Source organism: Diceros bicornis, chromosome 17 (assembly GCF_020826845.1).
Source record: "Diceros bicornis minor isolate mBicDic1 chromosome 17, mDicBic1.mat.cur, whole genome shotgun sequence".
Taxonomy (NCBI): Eukaryota; Metazoa; Chordata; class Mammalia; order Perissodactyla; family Rhinocerotidae; genus Diceros; species Diceros bicornis.
In genome coordinates this window covers 24612193-24627809 of record NC_080756.1, presented here as the reverse complement: position 1 = coordinate 24627809, position 15617 = coordinate 24612193, and the positions used below count along the sequence as shown (strand labels likewise).

The 15617-nt window shown below is 37.1% G+C and overlaps 1 protein-coding gene across 4 annotated transcripts in view; it reads right to left on the bottom strand.

Moving 5' to 3' along the window:
- Positions 1-15617, bottom strand: part of NELL2 (neural EGFL like 2) — a 349420-nt gene that overhangs the window by 148492 nt on the left and 185311 nt on the right. For all 4 annotated transcript variants that reach the window (XM_058558457.1, XM_058558453.1, XM_058558456.1 and 1 more), the window contains exons 11-13: positions 10356-10447; positions 6852-6954; positions 597-725 (exon numbers count right to left, since the gene is read on the bottom strand). In XM_058558457.1, coding sequence (XP_058414440.1) covers positions 597-725; positions 6852-6954; positions 10356-10447 — 324 coding nt within the window. The remainder of the gene's footprint in view (positions 1-596; positions 726-6851; positions 6955-10355; positions 10448-15617) is intronic.

Sequence of the window (15617 nt, the reverse complement as noted above, 5' to 3'; positions counted from 1 at the left end):
GCAAAGCCACAGTACTTGTGAATGCCAAGGGCCTCCTCACTGTACGTGGACTGTTTCCATGAGAGAATAAACTACCGTGGATATTAGTTAAGATTTAAAAAAATAACTAGGAAACTATTTATTCCACTGGAGCTATTTACTAAATACCACAGAGCACGACTACAACCACTGAGATGACTTACAGTAGCAAACAAAAGTGGTGGTGGGCACTTTATCTTCCTGTTGATTGATTGCCTTTGTTACAAAACATTGTCTGGAAAAATCTGACTACAATTCTGACTGCAAGCCACAGTAATCATGTCAATATGTGAACTATCTGAATATCTAATTATGAAAAAAAAGAAGGCAATTTCACAGTGGAAGTATTGTTCTAATTCAAGAAACCAGCCGCATTAACTTACTAGTCTGACATATAGCAGATAGCTGAAAAGCTTTAACTTGAAAGATAATTATTTTTAGCTGATTAATATGCTTCAAATTAAATTCACTGCTTTTAATTGGCCCATCAACTTGACAACCTGGGAAATTAATAAATTTTGCATGCAGTAATCCTAGGAAATTTATACAGCTGAGTTACACATCATTAAAAGGATTACCTTCACAGTAGGCATTGTCCTCTCGAAGAGCCCTAAAACCATCTCGACAGCTACAAACGGCCCTGTCATTCAGATTTCTGCAGACAGAATTCTCCATGCAGTTATGCCTTTCAGAACAAAAGTCATAACCTGCAAGAAAAAAGAAACTTAATAAGGTAAACAAACTCTGACAAAGCAAATAAACTTTGTCTACTTAATATCTTCCTTTGATTTAGAAGCTATTTTCCCTAAATGATTTTTCACATTGATATCCTCATCCAATATTTGTAGAACTACATGCTATGTGTACTAAAAAGTTCTTTATGTTTAATATTTGAATTCTAATATTTTAATTACAGTCCTCCTAATATATGAAACAAAGAAAGATTCTTGGAGTCCAAAATGAAGATTTATGATATACAAGATAACACAGTGAAAAGTAATCTGAGAACTAGCAGTTGAACATTATCAATAACTATGGGTAATACAGACCAGGCCAGACAAAATGTGCACATTGTGTATTTAAGATATGAAACAGATAGCCTGGCATCCTTTAAAAAAAATTATAAATGTGTTAAAAAATAAAAATTGCATCACTTTAATCTAATCTCCTCTGGAAATCTGCAAGGCAAAGAATATCCACTTAAAAGAAGAAAATTTTTATGAATCACAAAGATTTCACAGATCCCAGGGTCTTTATGAGAGGAAAGAAAAATGGAACATTTTATAAACAGTGACACCAATCATGTGTAATTTCTCACGATCTCTTTTTCCTGTGTGAATCCCTTGTTCAAAGATCATCTAAGATGCTCAAATGAAAATCTTGAACACTGGAATTCATTTTTAATGGAAATTACATGATTATACATCATTCAAACAATTTTCAAGTTGCTTGATGCATAAGTTATCTATCTAGTTTTACATTGTCTAACGAATTACAATTTCAGTCCATGTATAAAGGAATAGAGCAGGAGAAGAATATATTTCATGTAGCTCAGAATAAACTCATCTGCCTATAGCTAAGAAAAAACTTTTACTTGAGAAAATCATGAAGATGGAAGTTCTAAATTGGTTCATCTTATTTGTAATCAAATTACTATAGAACACTGGGATTCAGTGAAAGGGTGAACTAAGCTATACCACAGCTAACAGGCATACTCTACAGCACAGTGGTTGATATCCATTCTGACTGGTTGGTGCCCAAATGAATTTTCTTTTATTTTCTTTTTTTGTTTTTTTGCTGAGGAAGATTCGCCCTGAGCTAATATCCATTGCAAATCTTCCTCTTTCTTGGTTTTTTTTTTTTGCTTGAGGAAAATTAGCCCTGAGCTAACATCTGTGCCAATCTTCCTCTATGTTTTTGTACATGGGCCACTGCCATAGCGTGGCTGGTGAATGGAGTAGGTCTGCACTCAGGATCTGAAACTGTGAACCCAGGCCACTGAAGCAGAGTACATGGAACTTTAACCACTCAGCCATGGGGCCAGGCCCCCATTACGAATATTTTTACTATCACTCCAGAGTTAAAACAGATCCCCCATGAAATGCAACTACAATGTATAGTAAAATATTGTTTGTACGACTTAAGCCTTGAAAAGGGTGATGCTCTCAAAATGCAATGATGGCATTAAAAAGAGATAGAAAAAAATCAAATGAATTAGTGATTTCTACAGAAATAAAATAAAACAGAAGAATATGTATGAAGACGTGAAAAATATATGGTCAATAACAGCATTCAAATCACTTAACAACTTTTCTTTTTTTTTTTTTGTAAGGAAGATCGGCCCTGAGCTAACATCTGCTGATCCTCCTCTTTTTTTTTGCTGAGGAAGATTGGCCCTGGGCTAACATCCATGCCCATCTTACTCTACTTTATATGGGATGCCGCCACTGCGTGGCTTGACAAGCGGTGCGTGGGTGCGCGCCTGGGATTGGAACCGGCGAACCCCGGGCCACCGCAGCAGATCGCGTGCACCTAACCGCTTGTGCCACCGGGCCAGCCCACAACTTTACTTTTCTTGACAAGATTCTTCGCAACCTAAATTCTCATGATTAAAGCTTAACATTTAGGGCCTGCCCCATGGCTTAGCGGTTAAGTGCGCGTGCCCTGCTGCTGGCGGCCCGGGTTTGGATCCCAGGCGCGCACCGATGCACCGCTTCTCCTGCCATGCTGAGGCCGCGTCCCACATACAGCAACTAGAAGGACGTGTAACTATGACATACAACTATCTACTGGGGCTTTGGGGGAAAAAAAATAAATAAATAAAATTATTAAAAAAAAAAAGCTTAACATTTAAAAGTAAAAAGTTCATTCTTAATAAAAGGAAAAGTTAAAAATATTTTCTCCTAGGGTCTTTTTATTTCTCTCTTCTTTAAGTAGCTAAATTGAGACCATATTTCTTACAACATATTCCATTATCTTTTTACAATGCCTGAGGGGGAATAATTTCAGCTAAAAAGCCATCTTCAATCTCTGTCCCAATAGCTCAGCACATCATCAATATAAAATGAAAAGGCTCCAAAAAGTCACTTCACATTTATGCTAAATTAAAACAAAGGTACTAAAATAACTGGACCACTCCTTAAGATACACAGAAAATTAAGAGCTCACATTTTAACACAGTGCTAAATCTCAGTATAATTTTACCTGTAATGTTTCAAACAACTTTCAGAGAGTTGTTAACTAAGAACAAATACTGTTCCTAATGCATTTTTATTTTTCTTTCGTAGGCTTATATTTTTCAAAACTATCTGTCAACTTTCCACTTTGTGGCATTTTCTCTTCTCCTATTTTTCAGTCTCTGCTGAATCCTTGCCATCGCTATCTATGCCACATGCTACCTCTATTACAGTCCATTTGCAGTTCTGCCCAAGCAATGGTGAGACCCCTCATCTCAGCATCAAATATCATGCACATGCTCACCACGCAGTGTCTAATGGCTGCAAGAATTTTCCAGCTGTCAGATAACAATGTCATCCTACTTTCACTGTTTTAAGTTCAGTTAGGGAATGCTTTACTTTTTATCAGATGGGTTTTTTTAATTAACCCAGAGACTTGAAAACTGAAAATTTCATCAATCAAATTCTAATTTACTCTAAACAATGTCAGATAGCTATTTTGATTTATTTTCTCAACAAATAGGTTGATTGAATCTATTGGTTGTTTTACTGCTTAGATACAAAATGCTGGGGTCAAAAGGCTAACTACAGATGGGTAGAAAATTCAGACTCAACTAAAGTGGGTTGTTTTCAATTTATAGGGATAACTTCAAAAAGTCAGAGTATGAGTTGGCAACAAACCATAGACCTATCACTTCAGAGTTGCATTTCTACTCATATGTGCTTGGCCTTGGGAGTTGGAAGACCTGGATTCACATCCGATCTCTACCACTTACTGGCTGTGTAAATTACTAGCTGTGTAAATTAATTAACCTTTCTAAACCTTCAGTTCTTCTCACCTGTAAAATGAGGATAATATCTACCTCACAAAAATGTAAGGTTCAAATGAGATCACTTATGTAAAAGCATAATAGTATAGTATTTGCTAACAATTAAATTAATTAATTAAATTAAATTAGACTATTACTAATAAGCTACAAACCAAATACATTGAGACACCTATCATAAAAGAAGTTCAAATATTTGTGATAGATGGATGGATCAGTGATCTAATACAACCTAGCCTTCCTTTTATTTCCTCCTTTGGATTTTAACCTCAAGGATACCAAGTTTTCTATTCCTTTTGTAAGCTTTTCAAATTTACATGAAGTTCTCTATCTTGTATTAAGTATAGATCTTTCTACAAAATATTAACATGCGTTTCTCCATAACTGATAAGTAGGGAAGAGTGGAAGATTATAAGAAAAATATACATAAAGGTTATACATAGTAACCAGGAGAAAGAGAATACAATAACTTTGAGCTGAATATTTGTTGGTTTTGCCTATAGGCATCTATTCCTTCTTTTGTGGAAAAAAAAAACAGAAACCTAGTCATACTTTGGATGAAACATTCACCCCTACTGTCAGCCCATGTGCTTATAGGAAAATGGACTCTGCTGCCCTACAGATAAGGCCATGCCAATCAATGCATCCCACTGGCTTGAACACAATTATTTCTTCAGGTCTGGGCATATGATCCAGTTCAGGCTACTGAAGATGACTGAAACTCAATTCTGGGACTTTTCTTCGACTCATGAGGATATTGAACTTTTGCTTCCACTTACCTGAGTATCATAATGACGTGAGCATAAGAATGTCAGGGGTCTACCTGAGAACACGTACAGCCTGAAAATAAAGCCAGCTCAGAGGAGACAAACTGAGAGATGCAGCTAGGGAAAGGGGCAGGATTTGAGATCTGAATCAAACTGTGTGCTGGGGCCATATGTTCCTTTTTTTTTTGCTTAAATCAGTTGGATTGGGTGTTCTATTGTTTGCAAGATGATAGATAATCCTAATTTTTCCCAAAGTGTGCACAGATGAATATTTTTTTAAAAAGTACTAATAGCAATGGATTTCTTTTAATATGTACAAGAAATACATGAATCTACAAATAATCCCATTATTTTATGGATACCATTGCTTAGGAATAAAACTAAATTTTTAAAAATTGAGTTGACTAAAGTAGATTAAAAAATTAACTAAATAATGTCACTAGCGATATAAAGACAAGAATCATGAAGGTATAATTGAATAAATGTGGGAAACTATACAGAAGTTGGGAGAAAGCAATCTACACCCACTCATCCTTCTGCGTATGATGTTCCTACCACTTATAATTATACGGCATAATGAAATAAATGCAAAATTAAAGTGGGGCATCCAGTGAATAGGACTTAGTGGTATTGCAAGCAGAGATGGGGCTGCCAAGGGAGGAGAAGGAGAATGGGAAGGGCTGTAGATATGAAAACTATATCACATTATTTCTGCATCTTTCTAAGTCCTCACTGTATCACTGAGTCTCTGTCATGTTGTAATTTGTTATAAGCTTCCTTGAAAGGGCTCTCAAATGAAAAAGTGAAAAGAACATTCCTGCTACACTGCTTCTGAGCTGCTACTACAGAAGATAGCCAGCTGCAGGGTACCTAGAAAACAGTCTTGGTTGGATTTGATTTGGTGCCTAAAGATTTGGAGCCTTATTTTGGCGCACAGCTTGGTTTCCAACCACTGGCAGAACCTCTAGGGGAAAGGTCAACACTTTAATCTCCTGCTCTGCCTTCAGGGAATATTTACTAACTGTTGTTAACAATTTATTCTTTCAGATGTGAGCACAACATCTTTAGCACTGGGCAGACAGGCCTGGAAACTGGAGGTCAATTTTATTACAGGGGCCGGCCCCGTGGCTTGGCAGTTGAGTGTGTGCTCCACTACTGGTGGCCTGGGTTCAGATCCCGGGCGCGCATCGAGGCACCGCTTCTCCGGCCACGCTGAGGCCGCGTCCCACATACAGCAACTAGAAGGATGCGCAACTATGACATACAACTATCTACTGGGGCTTTGGGGAGAAAAAGGAGGAGGATTGGCAATAGATGTTAGCTCAAGGCTGGTCTTCTTCAGCAAAAAGAGGGGGATTGGCATGGATGTTAGCTCAGGGCTGATCTTCCTCACAAAAAAAAAAAAACCTTTAATGATGGGGAACTCACTGCCTCCTGAGGCAACCAACTGCATTTCTGAATAGCTCAAATTTTACTATTCTCTTATATTGAACTAAAAATCTAAGTCTCTTCCACTTATTGGCCCTAGAACTATCATCACAGAGGCAACACAGAACAATCAACACATGTCTGATGGCCTCTCTCTTCTCAGTAGCATAGAAGTCTGTGAGTGAAGGAGAGTGGAATTGAGAAGAGAGGGACCTGAAGTAATCAAAATGGGAATGACGCTAAGCCAATTACAAAAACAAACCGAAGAGAAATGAAAAGCACACCAAAAAAAAAACCAAACAAACAAAACAAAATAATTCAGCACTGTTGTATAAATTTTTTTCAACAGTGTCATGCTGACTCAGAACCAGTACACAGAGAGAAGTTTGGAGATCCAGAGCTTGAGACAGGAACAAGGCACCTAGCAGAAATGCACGGAACATCTCAATTTTCCTTCAAGAACTACAATAACTATTTCAAGACTACCAACTGAGTATCAAATCAAGAAAGCCTTTAGGGAAACACTAGTAGTCTTTGGAAATACCTTGCTTATAAAAATTTCTATTTCATGTCATTGGAACTAACCTCCTAGAATGACTCACGCACAAAAATCTTACATTACAAAAAAGTCTTACCTTTACAAACTTTACAACAGCTATGAGACAAGGTGATCTGATGAGATTCTGGACAATCCAAAGCTGAACAGCCTGAACTCTCAACCAGCTTCATGGTCTGGTCCTGTTGGACAACGAAAAATAAATGCTTCAAACTTCTTCATTAGGACTTACTAAGAAGTTTCTAGATCCAGCATCCGACAAGGCTCTTCTAACATGAGAGTAAAATTCTCATCCTGAGAACCTCTGCGTAGGTCACAGGGTCACTTGCAAAATGACATTAAGTCACAACCGGAAAGCCTTTAAAATGGACCAGCAGCTCCGGGAACGGAAGCACGCTACACTGCAGCCATGTCTTCAATTTGCAGAACATCTGAGTTATTCTGAAAAATTCTGTTAGTTTTACAACACATTTGCGCATCCAGACGACAACTGTGGCACAGATACAGCTTGAATTAGATCAACAGCTCACTTGAAAAAATAAATAAATAAAAACTAAGCTTTTTAAACATCCTCATTTCAAAGTTTTCTAAACTGTTATAAAGAGATTCTCACAAGTGAGTCTGGTAAGGGATATTGGGGATCTCCCACAAAACTAATAAGGAAAATGAGGGCAGAATTTATGTCCTTGTAATGAATGCCTAGCATATTTTCTGGCACATAATTGGCACTCAAAGAAATTTCCTGAATGAATGAATAAATTAATGTAAAAGGCTTACAGTTCCAGTAACCAAAGTAGATAAAACGTTTCTCAAGAAGAAACCAAAATACAAACTACTTTTCTGATAAACGTAGTAGCCCAGCCCTCAAAGCAAACATTTGGCTTCTATACTGTCAACCTCCAATCTTAAAACGGTCATTACCTATGTTATATTAATGCTTACCAGTACATAAGTAATAAAATATTACTTTTGTAACTTCTGGGTTTCCATTTTAATACTGCTCAATAGCTTAGGTTTTTAGATGCCATTGCTATAAATACTGCTTTTATTGAAGAAATACTCATTTCAATATCTCCCTCTTCCTCATATATCTATGGAAAGCACCTTCTCCAAATCATCATAATCTCTTACCAAGAAAGTGGCAGGAGACATGTATACAGTGGAGTCAAATGCTATTCCTCCTTTGGTTTGACAGTAATATCCATTCTGATAATCTTATTTTCAGAACCAGTTTTTCTGTGTTACTATTAAAGTCACAGACTCCCAGGACACATTTTCAAGGCCACAAAACTCACAGTAAAGGAACAAAGAAGGACTAGAATTGACAGCCAAGAAAAGAGAAGCCTGAGAGAGCCATCAATTATGTAAAGGTGTAAACACAGAAGCTAAGGGATCTGAAGGGAGGAGAAACAACAGAAGTCCTTAATGTCAAGAATTTAGTCAAGAACTACAAAAGCTTATGATAATCCGATAGAGCTGTGCTGTATATAATCAATAGCCACCAGCTACGTGTAGCTCTCGACCACTGGAAATGTAGAATACACACAAGATTTTGAAGACTCAGTATGACAAAAGAATGTAAAATATTTCATGAAGAATTTTATATTGAAAGGATAATATTTTGGATATATGGGTTAAATATAAAAAATCTAGCCCAATAAAAATTACATGTGTGGTTTGTATCACATTTCAGTTGGACAGCACAGCATTAGAGGATAGGAGATGGTGCCTTTTGTTTGAGTTCACCCCATATTTACTAAGCACCTGCAGAGTTGCCTGTATACCGACTTCTTGCTAAACTAATTTAAAATGAAATCATTTTATAGCTAATTTAAAATCAAATAGGCAATTATCCCAGTAAATTTCTAAACCATAATTAGCAGTATTTTGGAATACACTGGTAGAATGAAAAACACAAATATTAAGTAGAGAAACTTCAAATGCCCTCAAGATTTTTAAATTTAGAGCTGATATTTCAAAGTAAGAGTTTACCATTGGAAACCAGCCGACAAGTTTTCCAACTTCCTTGAAGTAACTTTTCTCTTATTCCCTTTTCTCAATCTGGAGTTCCTAGATCTCATTCTAAATCTTCCAGTCTTTGTATCTGTAGTGGGACCTACTCCACTCAAACAGCACTGGTGTAGGGATGCTGATGGAGGAAAGTCCATCTCAAAATAAAGGTTCAGCAATTCATGTTAATGTCCCTACGCCTCAGCTCCCTTATCTTAAGATGGTAACCTACATCTTAGGAGAGCCGATTTAAAGTCAAAAGAAGCAGGTAGAATACTTTATAAAGCACATGAAGAAATCAGAGCTTTCATGTTCTGGAAATCAAATCTGCCACAGTCTTGCCTCTTTACAACTCCTTCTTGCTTATCCCAAAGGTCTTCCAACTTAAGATGCATGAGTATACAGCTGGCTTTTTTCAGATTCAATTTACCTTGGCAAAATTCTTAGGATTTTCCTTTCCCCAACACTTAATAATCATATAAATGCTCCATTTATTGGTGGTGCCAGCAGAGTAAATCACTTATCTTAAATTTCTACATGATATATATATAATAAATCATCCCCAAAACCCAAGTACAGGAGAGATTTAAAGAGGAAAATTAAGGATCAAATGTAAGTGGAATCCTAAAGCAGAAACTTTATATGTAGACTTTATATGTAGACTTTATTTTCATAACATTATGATCAAGAAATATAACATTATAGTTATAAAAGGCAAATGTGAAAAGTGTTATGAAACATATTTAGTTTTTCAATTAGTAAGTAGATCAAGAAGCAGAGTTAAAAAGAATCACATTTGGGGCCGGCCCAGTGGCGCAAGCAGTTAGGTGCGCGAGCTCTGCTGCAGCGGCCAGGGGTTTGCCGGTTCGGATCCTGGGCGTGCACCGATGCACCGCTTGTTAAGCCATGCTGTGGCGGCGTCCCATAAAAGTGGAGGAAGATGTTAGCCCAGGGCCAGTCTTCCTCAGCAAAAAAAGAGGAGGATTGGCAGATGTTAGCACAGGGCTGATCTTCCTCAGGAAAAAAAAAAAAAAGAATCACATTTGCTTCAGAAGCATACTTCAAGAGACCATGGCAGTAAATTTATAAAGAATTCCCCTTCAAATCATCTAAAATATTCCTCCCAAAGGGATTAAGATCAACATCAGTCTCATCTCCACCCAATGGCTAATTTTTATTAGGTCATTTTTATGTTTTGTTTTTAATTTGACTGAGTGATATTTCTCATATGGGTGAAAACCATGAGTGACAGCGGCCGAGTCTATTTTTATCCACATTTTCTTCACAACAGCAAAGAGCTGATCCGAATTTGGAAAACATAAGACAACTTCATAAAACTTTAGTTTTACAAAAGACAACTTTTATTTATTGGGAAAAGTATTTTATAATCATTAACTTACATGTTGGCAAAAATAATAGAAATTTCTATACATTTGAACTATAATTAATATCTTAAATTTTCTCTTTGCCTTTAGAAGTTGTAAAGGTATTACAAGGGTGAGATTTTAAAGAAATATTTACTGTGTTCATATAATTGAAAGAATTTCGAAAAACCCATGAAGAGTCTCCTTACCTTGCACTCATAGAGAACACAAACTCCAGAAGAGGAATAGACCGTATTTCTTTCTCCTTCAAAGTAGGTTCGTCCTTGAAATTGGCATATCGCTTTGGAATAAAAAATACATACATATTTATTTTTTATTTTTCATTAGGAAAAATAGCTTAGATCGGTTCAGATCGTTTTGCAACAATATTTCACGTTCTTACGCCTTTTCAAGGTGTTTGAATAACTACAAACCTAAATTCAATCTAACATAAGGCACATGTGATGCTCAAGTTATTATCATGTCCACTGAGTTCAGAGAGTAAAATCAGGTACAAAAAGGATAATGGGCAATGGCAAGTCAGAACTCGACTACGTAAAAGGAGTGCCGATAAGCAGACTCGCAGCCAATCACTTGCCTGCTGGACGGTGTCCCACTTAGGGCGTGGTAAGCAGGTGCTTTAGGGCAGCTACAAATCAGGGGCACCATAAATAGCAGAAAAGTTCACTTTTTGTATTCCATTGCAGAATTTTAAAATAGAAAATTAGAAAGAAGCTATTTTAATTTCAGCACATATATGTAAATTTTATGTTTTATGGGTTAGTATTATTTTATTTGTAAGTATATGTGGGTTAGGGCACCCTATTTAGGATGTTGAAAGGTCTTAATCTGGGCCTGCCTTGCTTCTATCACGATTAAACAAAAATTTAAAACAGCACTTCAGATTTGATGGGGAAAACATATTTTTAAAAATTACCGAAAATGCATAGAAAGTATCAAATAATTTTTGAGACTTTCAAAGTATTCACAATTCACACAAACATTTAGCCAATGGAATGTTTCACACTACCCATGTTGACTCATCACCTAAATAGAGATAGATGTATCCTGAAGGTAACTAGACTTAACCTTCAGGATCCTTCTCTGGCTTAGAGCCCTAAGACTCTGAATTAACTTGTGTTTTCATAATTTTGTATTACTTCTCTTTGAAAGGGCAACTTAGTATTGTAGACGTTTTGGAGCTCCAAACACCTAGATCACTCCAAGCTAATTACTTTAAACGACCAGTGGAAGTGATTGTCTGATAGGAAAAGACTCAAGCAGTGTGTTAACTCTGTTTACTAAATCCAATTTTCAATTTTAACTAGACGGATTTTACAAAATGGATGTGTACTTTTCCTTTTAATTCCATTGTGTGAATTAGAAGAAAGTCTTTCCCTCTTCAGAATTTACTTATTCCCATTACCTTTAAAAGTATTAAGTTGCCTATAATAATTTGTAACAAAGAAATCAGATATACTTTCATCGATATTGAATATATATATGATTGTATGAATATTCATATTTAAAGTGTAACCCAACTTTCATCTTCGCTGAAAAATTAACTGATTATTTAAAAGCTGCACATTTAAATAATGGAAAGCATGCACATTTTTAAACGCCATCCTTCAACTGATCTCCTTACTCAGCTTTTATTAACAAATTTCACTACATAATATATATCACTGGCAAATTGATTTTAAAGTTTTGGAGCTTGCTGGAAAAGAATTCAACTTACTTGCATAAATTATATTACTTAAAAGCTGGCTGAAGCTTGCTCACTCATGAATATTCAAAATTAAACTACAGATTTCTAAGCTGCATACTATCTATCATATTATGAATTAAATAGCATGTGCATTTACTTAATAAATCTGACTGCTTGTAAAATATATCTCTCCAACACATAATTTTTAAGAGTGTGCTTTTTTTTCTTATGAGATCCAGTAACCTCAAAATACCAATCTGGCATATTGCATGTTCAATTATACTTAATAAGAACCACACTTTATAAAATAATGAGAATAAATAAAACCTTCTTACTTCTATTCAGCACCTGCCATTTAAAGGTTTCTAAGCTTACTATATTACATAACTTGATACCTCCAGCCTGTTCAAGTCCAAGGGTACGCTGCAGAAAAAAACTGAAGCTCCAAGTCTTTCTTAAAACAGAGGGGAAAGGAAGCAGCGTAAAAAATACAAGGGTAAATTCTCCTTAAACAGAGTCTTATGACAATTTAATATTCATGCAGAGCAGATGGACCTTCTGTTCTAAACTCTTAATTCAAAAGACTCAAATAGGCAACTAGTGGGACGATAGGGCACCAAATGGAGCCTGGCAGAGGGAGAGAGCACAAAAATGAATGCGATCACAATTGCTTCATCTCCTTTCAAGCAACGAGCACAAACCGGGAACTTGGCTTAGGGAGAACCCAACGTGAGCAAGTTTTGTCTCGTTTCTTTTTTTGATCAGTTGCTGTGATTCTCCCTAACTCTCAGGTTTACCCCAAATACCTAGTAATACCATCAGAGTGTGCCTGCCCTAGGCACATTAGGGGAAAAATGTTAAGAAATTCAGAAAATCTATAATCATTCCGAAAAATACTACAGGGAATCCTGAAAATACCATTACGATGGTCTGGGGCTTAGGAGCAGATTGAAGGAGGAAAAGTCGTATTAATTTATTAATACATTTAACAAGCATGAACTGAGCTCCTACTACATGCCAGGTAGTCTGCTAGGTACCAGGAATCAAAGAGGAATGATACCTGATACATGTCCTCACTATTTACTAGGGCAGACAGACTCATACACAACTAATTACAATAAAAGCCAAACGGAAATGCTATAACTGAGAAATTCATAATTTATATGTAAACACAGGAGACTGAGTGGTGACCTTCTGGGAAGGGACAACTGGCTCAAAGCTGAGGAAGCAAACAAGGGCTGGTGAAGGACCCAGACTCCGGCAAAAGCGGGAAGTCATCATCACCCTGGGGCTAAGGAACAAGGACAGGAAAGGGTTTCACTGGGGCCCAGTAAGAGCCAGAGTTATGGCGGGCAGGCTGCCTAGTGGGAGCCGTAATCATGAGAGACGTAGCTACTGCCAGAAACACAGCCTGGTGCAGGGAAGGAGCAGGGAAGAAGCATGGCCAACTCTCTCTCCTCCTGTCTTCCAATTTCCTGCCACTGCCTCCCACTGGCAAACCCTCCCCAAAGCCAGCTGGCAAGGACAGCAGGGTATGCCAGTCTGCAGAAGTCAGGATCCTGGGGCAGAGAGTAGGTCAGAGAAGGAGAGAGAAGGGTACTGCGAGCGTGGGGTGTCCAGGAAGAATAACCAGCACCCAGCATAGGTGGCTTGCATATTAATTCATGTTAAACCATGAAGAGGTCTACTTTACTATAAGGATAGGCTGCTTAGAAGGGCATGAGAGAGTGCAACAGAGAACAAATACATTTTGAAGAGAGAAAATAGAGACAGTTAAAAATTGCAGATCCACTTGAAGAAAACACCAGACAGCTTATCAAAATGAGGTCCATAGGCAAGAAGAAGGCAAGACGAAGGAACTGAGCTCTGGAGAGGTCAAGTGTCAAAACAGGAGGGAAAGCAGATTAGGCCCATGCCCTGATTTTTACCATGCCCAGTCCCTGCAGGAATCAGGGACAAGGCCTCAGAGATCAGAATAATCACTGTGACTACCACAATACTGCAGAAAAGTCTCTAGAATTCCCTAACTGAAATGTACCTGCTTGCTTATCCTTCCCCAGCAGAGTACACAGTAAATGATATCACTTCCTCAACAAAACAACAAAGGAAGAATCATTTTGCTATATTGATCTCTTCTTTAATTCACTTGCATTCACATGTTTATAGTCAGAGGCTTCATTTCTTTCCTAGTTTTGTGTGTGTGTTTGTGTGTGTGCATGTGTGTGTGTGTGTGGATATATATACAGAATTGTTTCTTGTGACAAATCCTGGCCCCAAATCATTTACCAGCTTAAAAAAGAATTATATCAACTAGGCTACATTTTCAAAGATCTATGCTAAGTGATTTATTGAGTATATTACATGTATATATTTTAAGATACACATGTAAAGGAAAACAGTTTCTAGGAAGAGGGATATTCATTCATTGATAAAGGCTTATCATTTTGCAGACTAAAAAGCTGGGCCCTCGTGAAGTCAGACTAACCCAAAGCACTACAGCTGTTCTTAAGTTATTAATATTAACAAATGTCAAACGTGTATTTACTATGACTCTGGTATATGCTGCTCTTTGCATAACTCTAGGGAGTACCATTCACATCATGGTCTATATGAATTATGTCACCCAGAACCATCCAGTGCACAGCCATAGGTGGGGACATTAATTAGAATTTGGGGAAATTCAACAGGATGATATGACAATTAGTGTATATGTTTTACCAAGGCTACATTAAACATCACTAATTACATAGTTACTACCACCATAATTATGAGAGAATCTGCAAAAGCAATTAACATGAATTATTTTCACTTCATTTTCCCCCCATTTTAACAATTAACAAGAAATAGGAAGACAGGAACTGGCACAATGCAAATTTGAGAGTCATCAGTTATAAAAAAGTGAGAAGTAATTTACACCAAAGATTGAGAAACGGATAAGTGAAAGAAGCCAGTAAAACCCTAAGTCCTAAATTACACATTAAAATCCTGATTTACTGGTCATTAGTGCAGAGATAGAAAATGCAGATCCCTCTAATGAGATTTAAAATAATTTCTGCAAATTTTTATAGAAGAATTATCCAAATCTATCTAAACATATTTTAAATATAAAGCAAAGGAACTTATTATCATCTTTCACTTCTACACACATTTCCTCACTCACTACATATTTAGCTTTTCCTTTTTATTATTAAAGTATACATGAGTATACTTTCATCTTTCCAATTGGTATCAACACCTTTAAAAATGACTCAACCCAGGGGGCCGGCCCCGTGGCTTAGCCGTTAAGTGCACGCGCTCTGCTACTGGCGGCCCGGGTTCGGATCCCGAGCGTACACCTACGCACTGCTTGTCCAGCCATGCTGAGGCAGCATCTCACATACAGCAACTAGAAGGATGTGCAACTACAACATACAACTATCTACTGGGGCTTTGGGGAGAAAAAGGGGCAAAAAGGAGGAAGATTGGCAATAGATGTTAGCTCAGGGCCGGTCTTCCCCAGCAAAAAGAGGAGGATTGGCATTGGTGTTAGCTCAGGGCGGATCTTCCTCACAAAAAAAAAAAAAAAAAAAAAGACTCAACCCAAATTAAAAGTTATAGTTACCAAGGAGAAACCCAGTATAACTCACTTAGGTGAGAAATGGGATTTACAGTTTCTTTAAAATTCTCTTTGAAAATACCAGGTATCCGTGATCTTTAGATTGTTTAAGCTGTCTGTTAAGGGTAGAGTTGTATATAGCAGTGGCTTTACGTTGTTCTTTGAAAT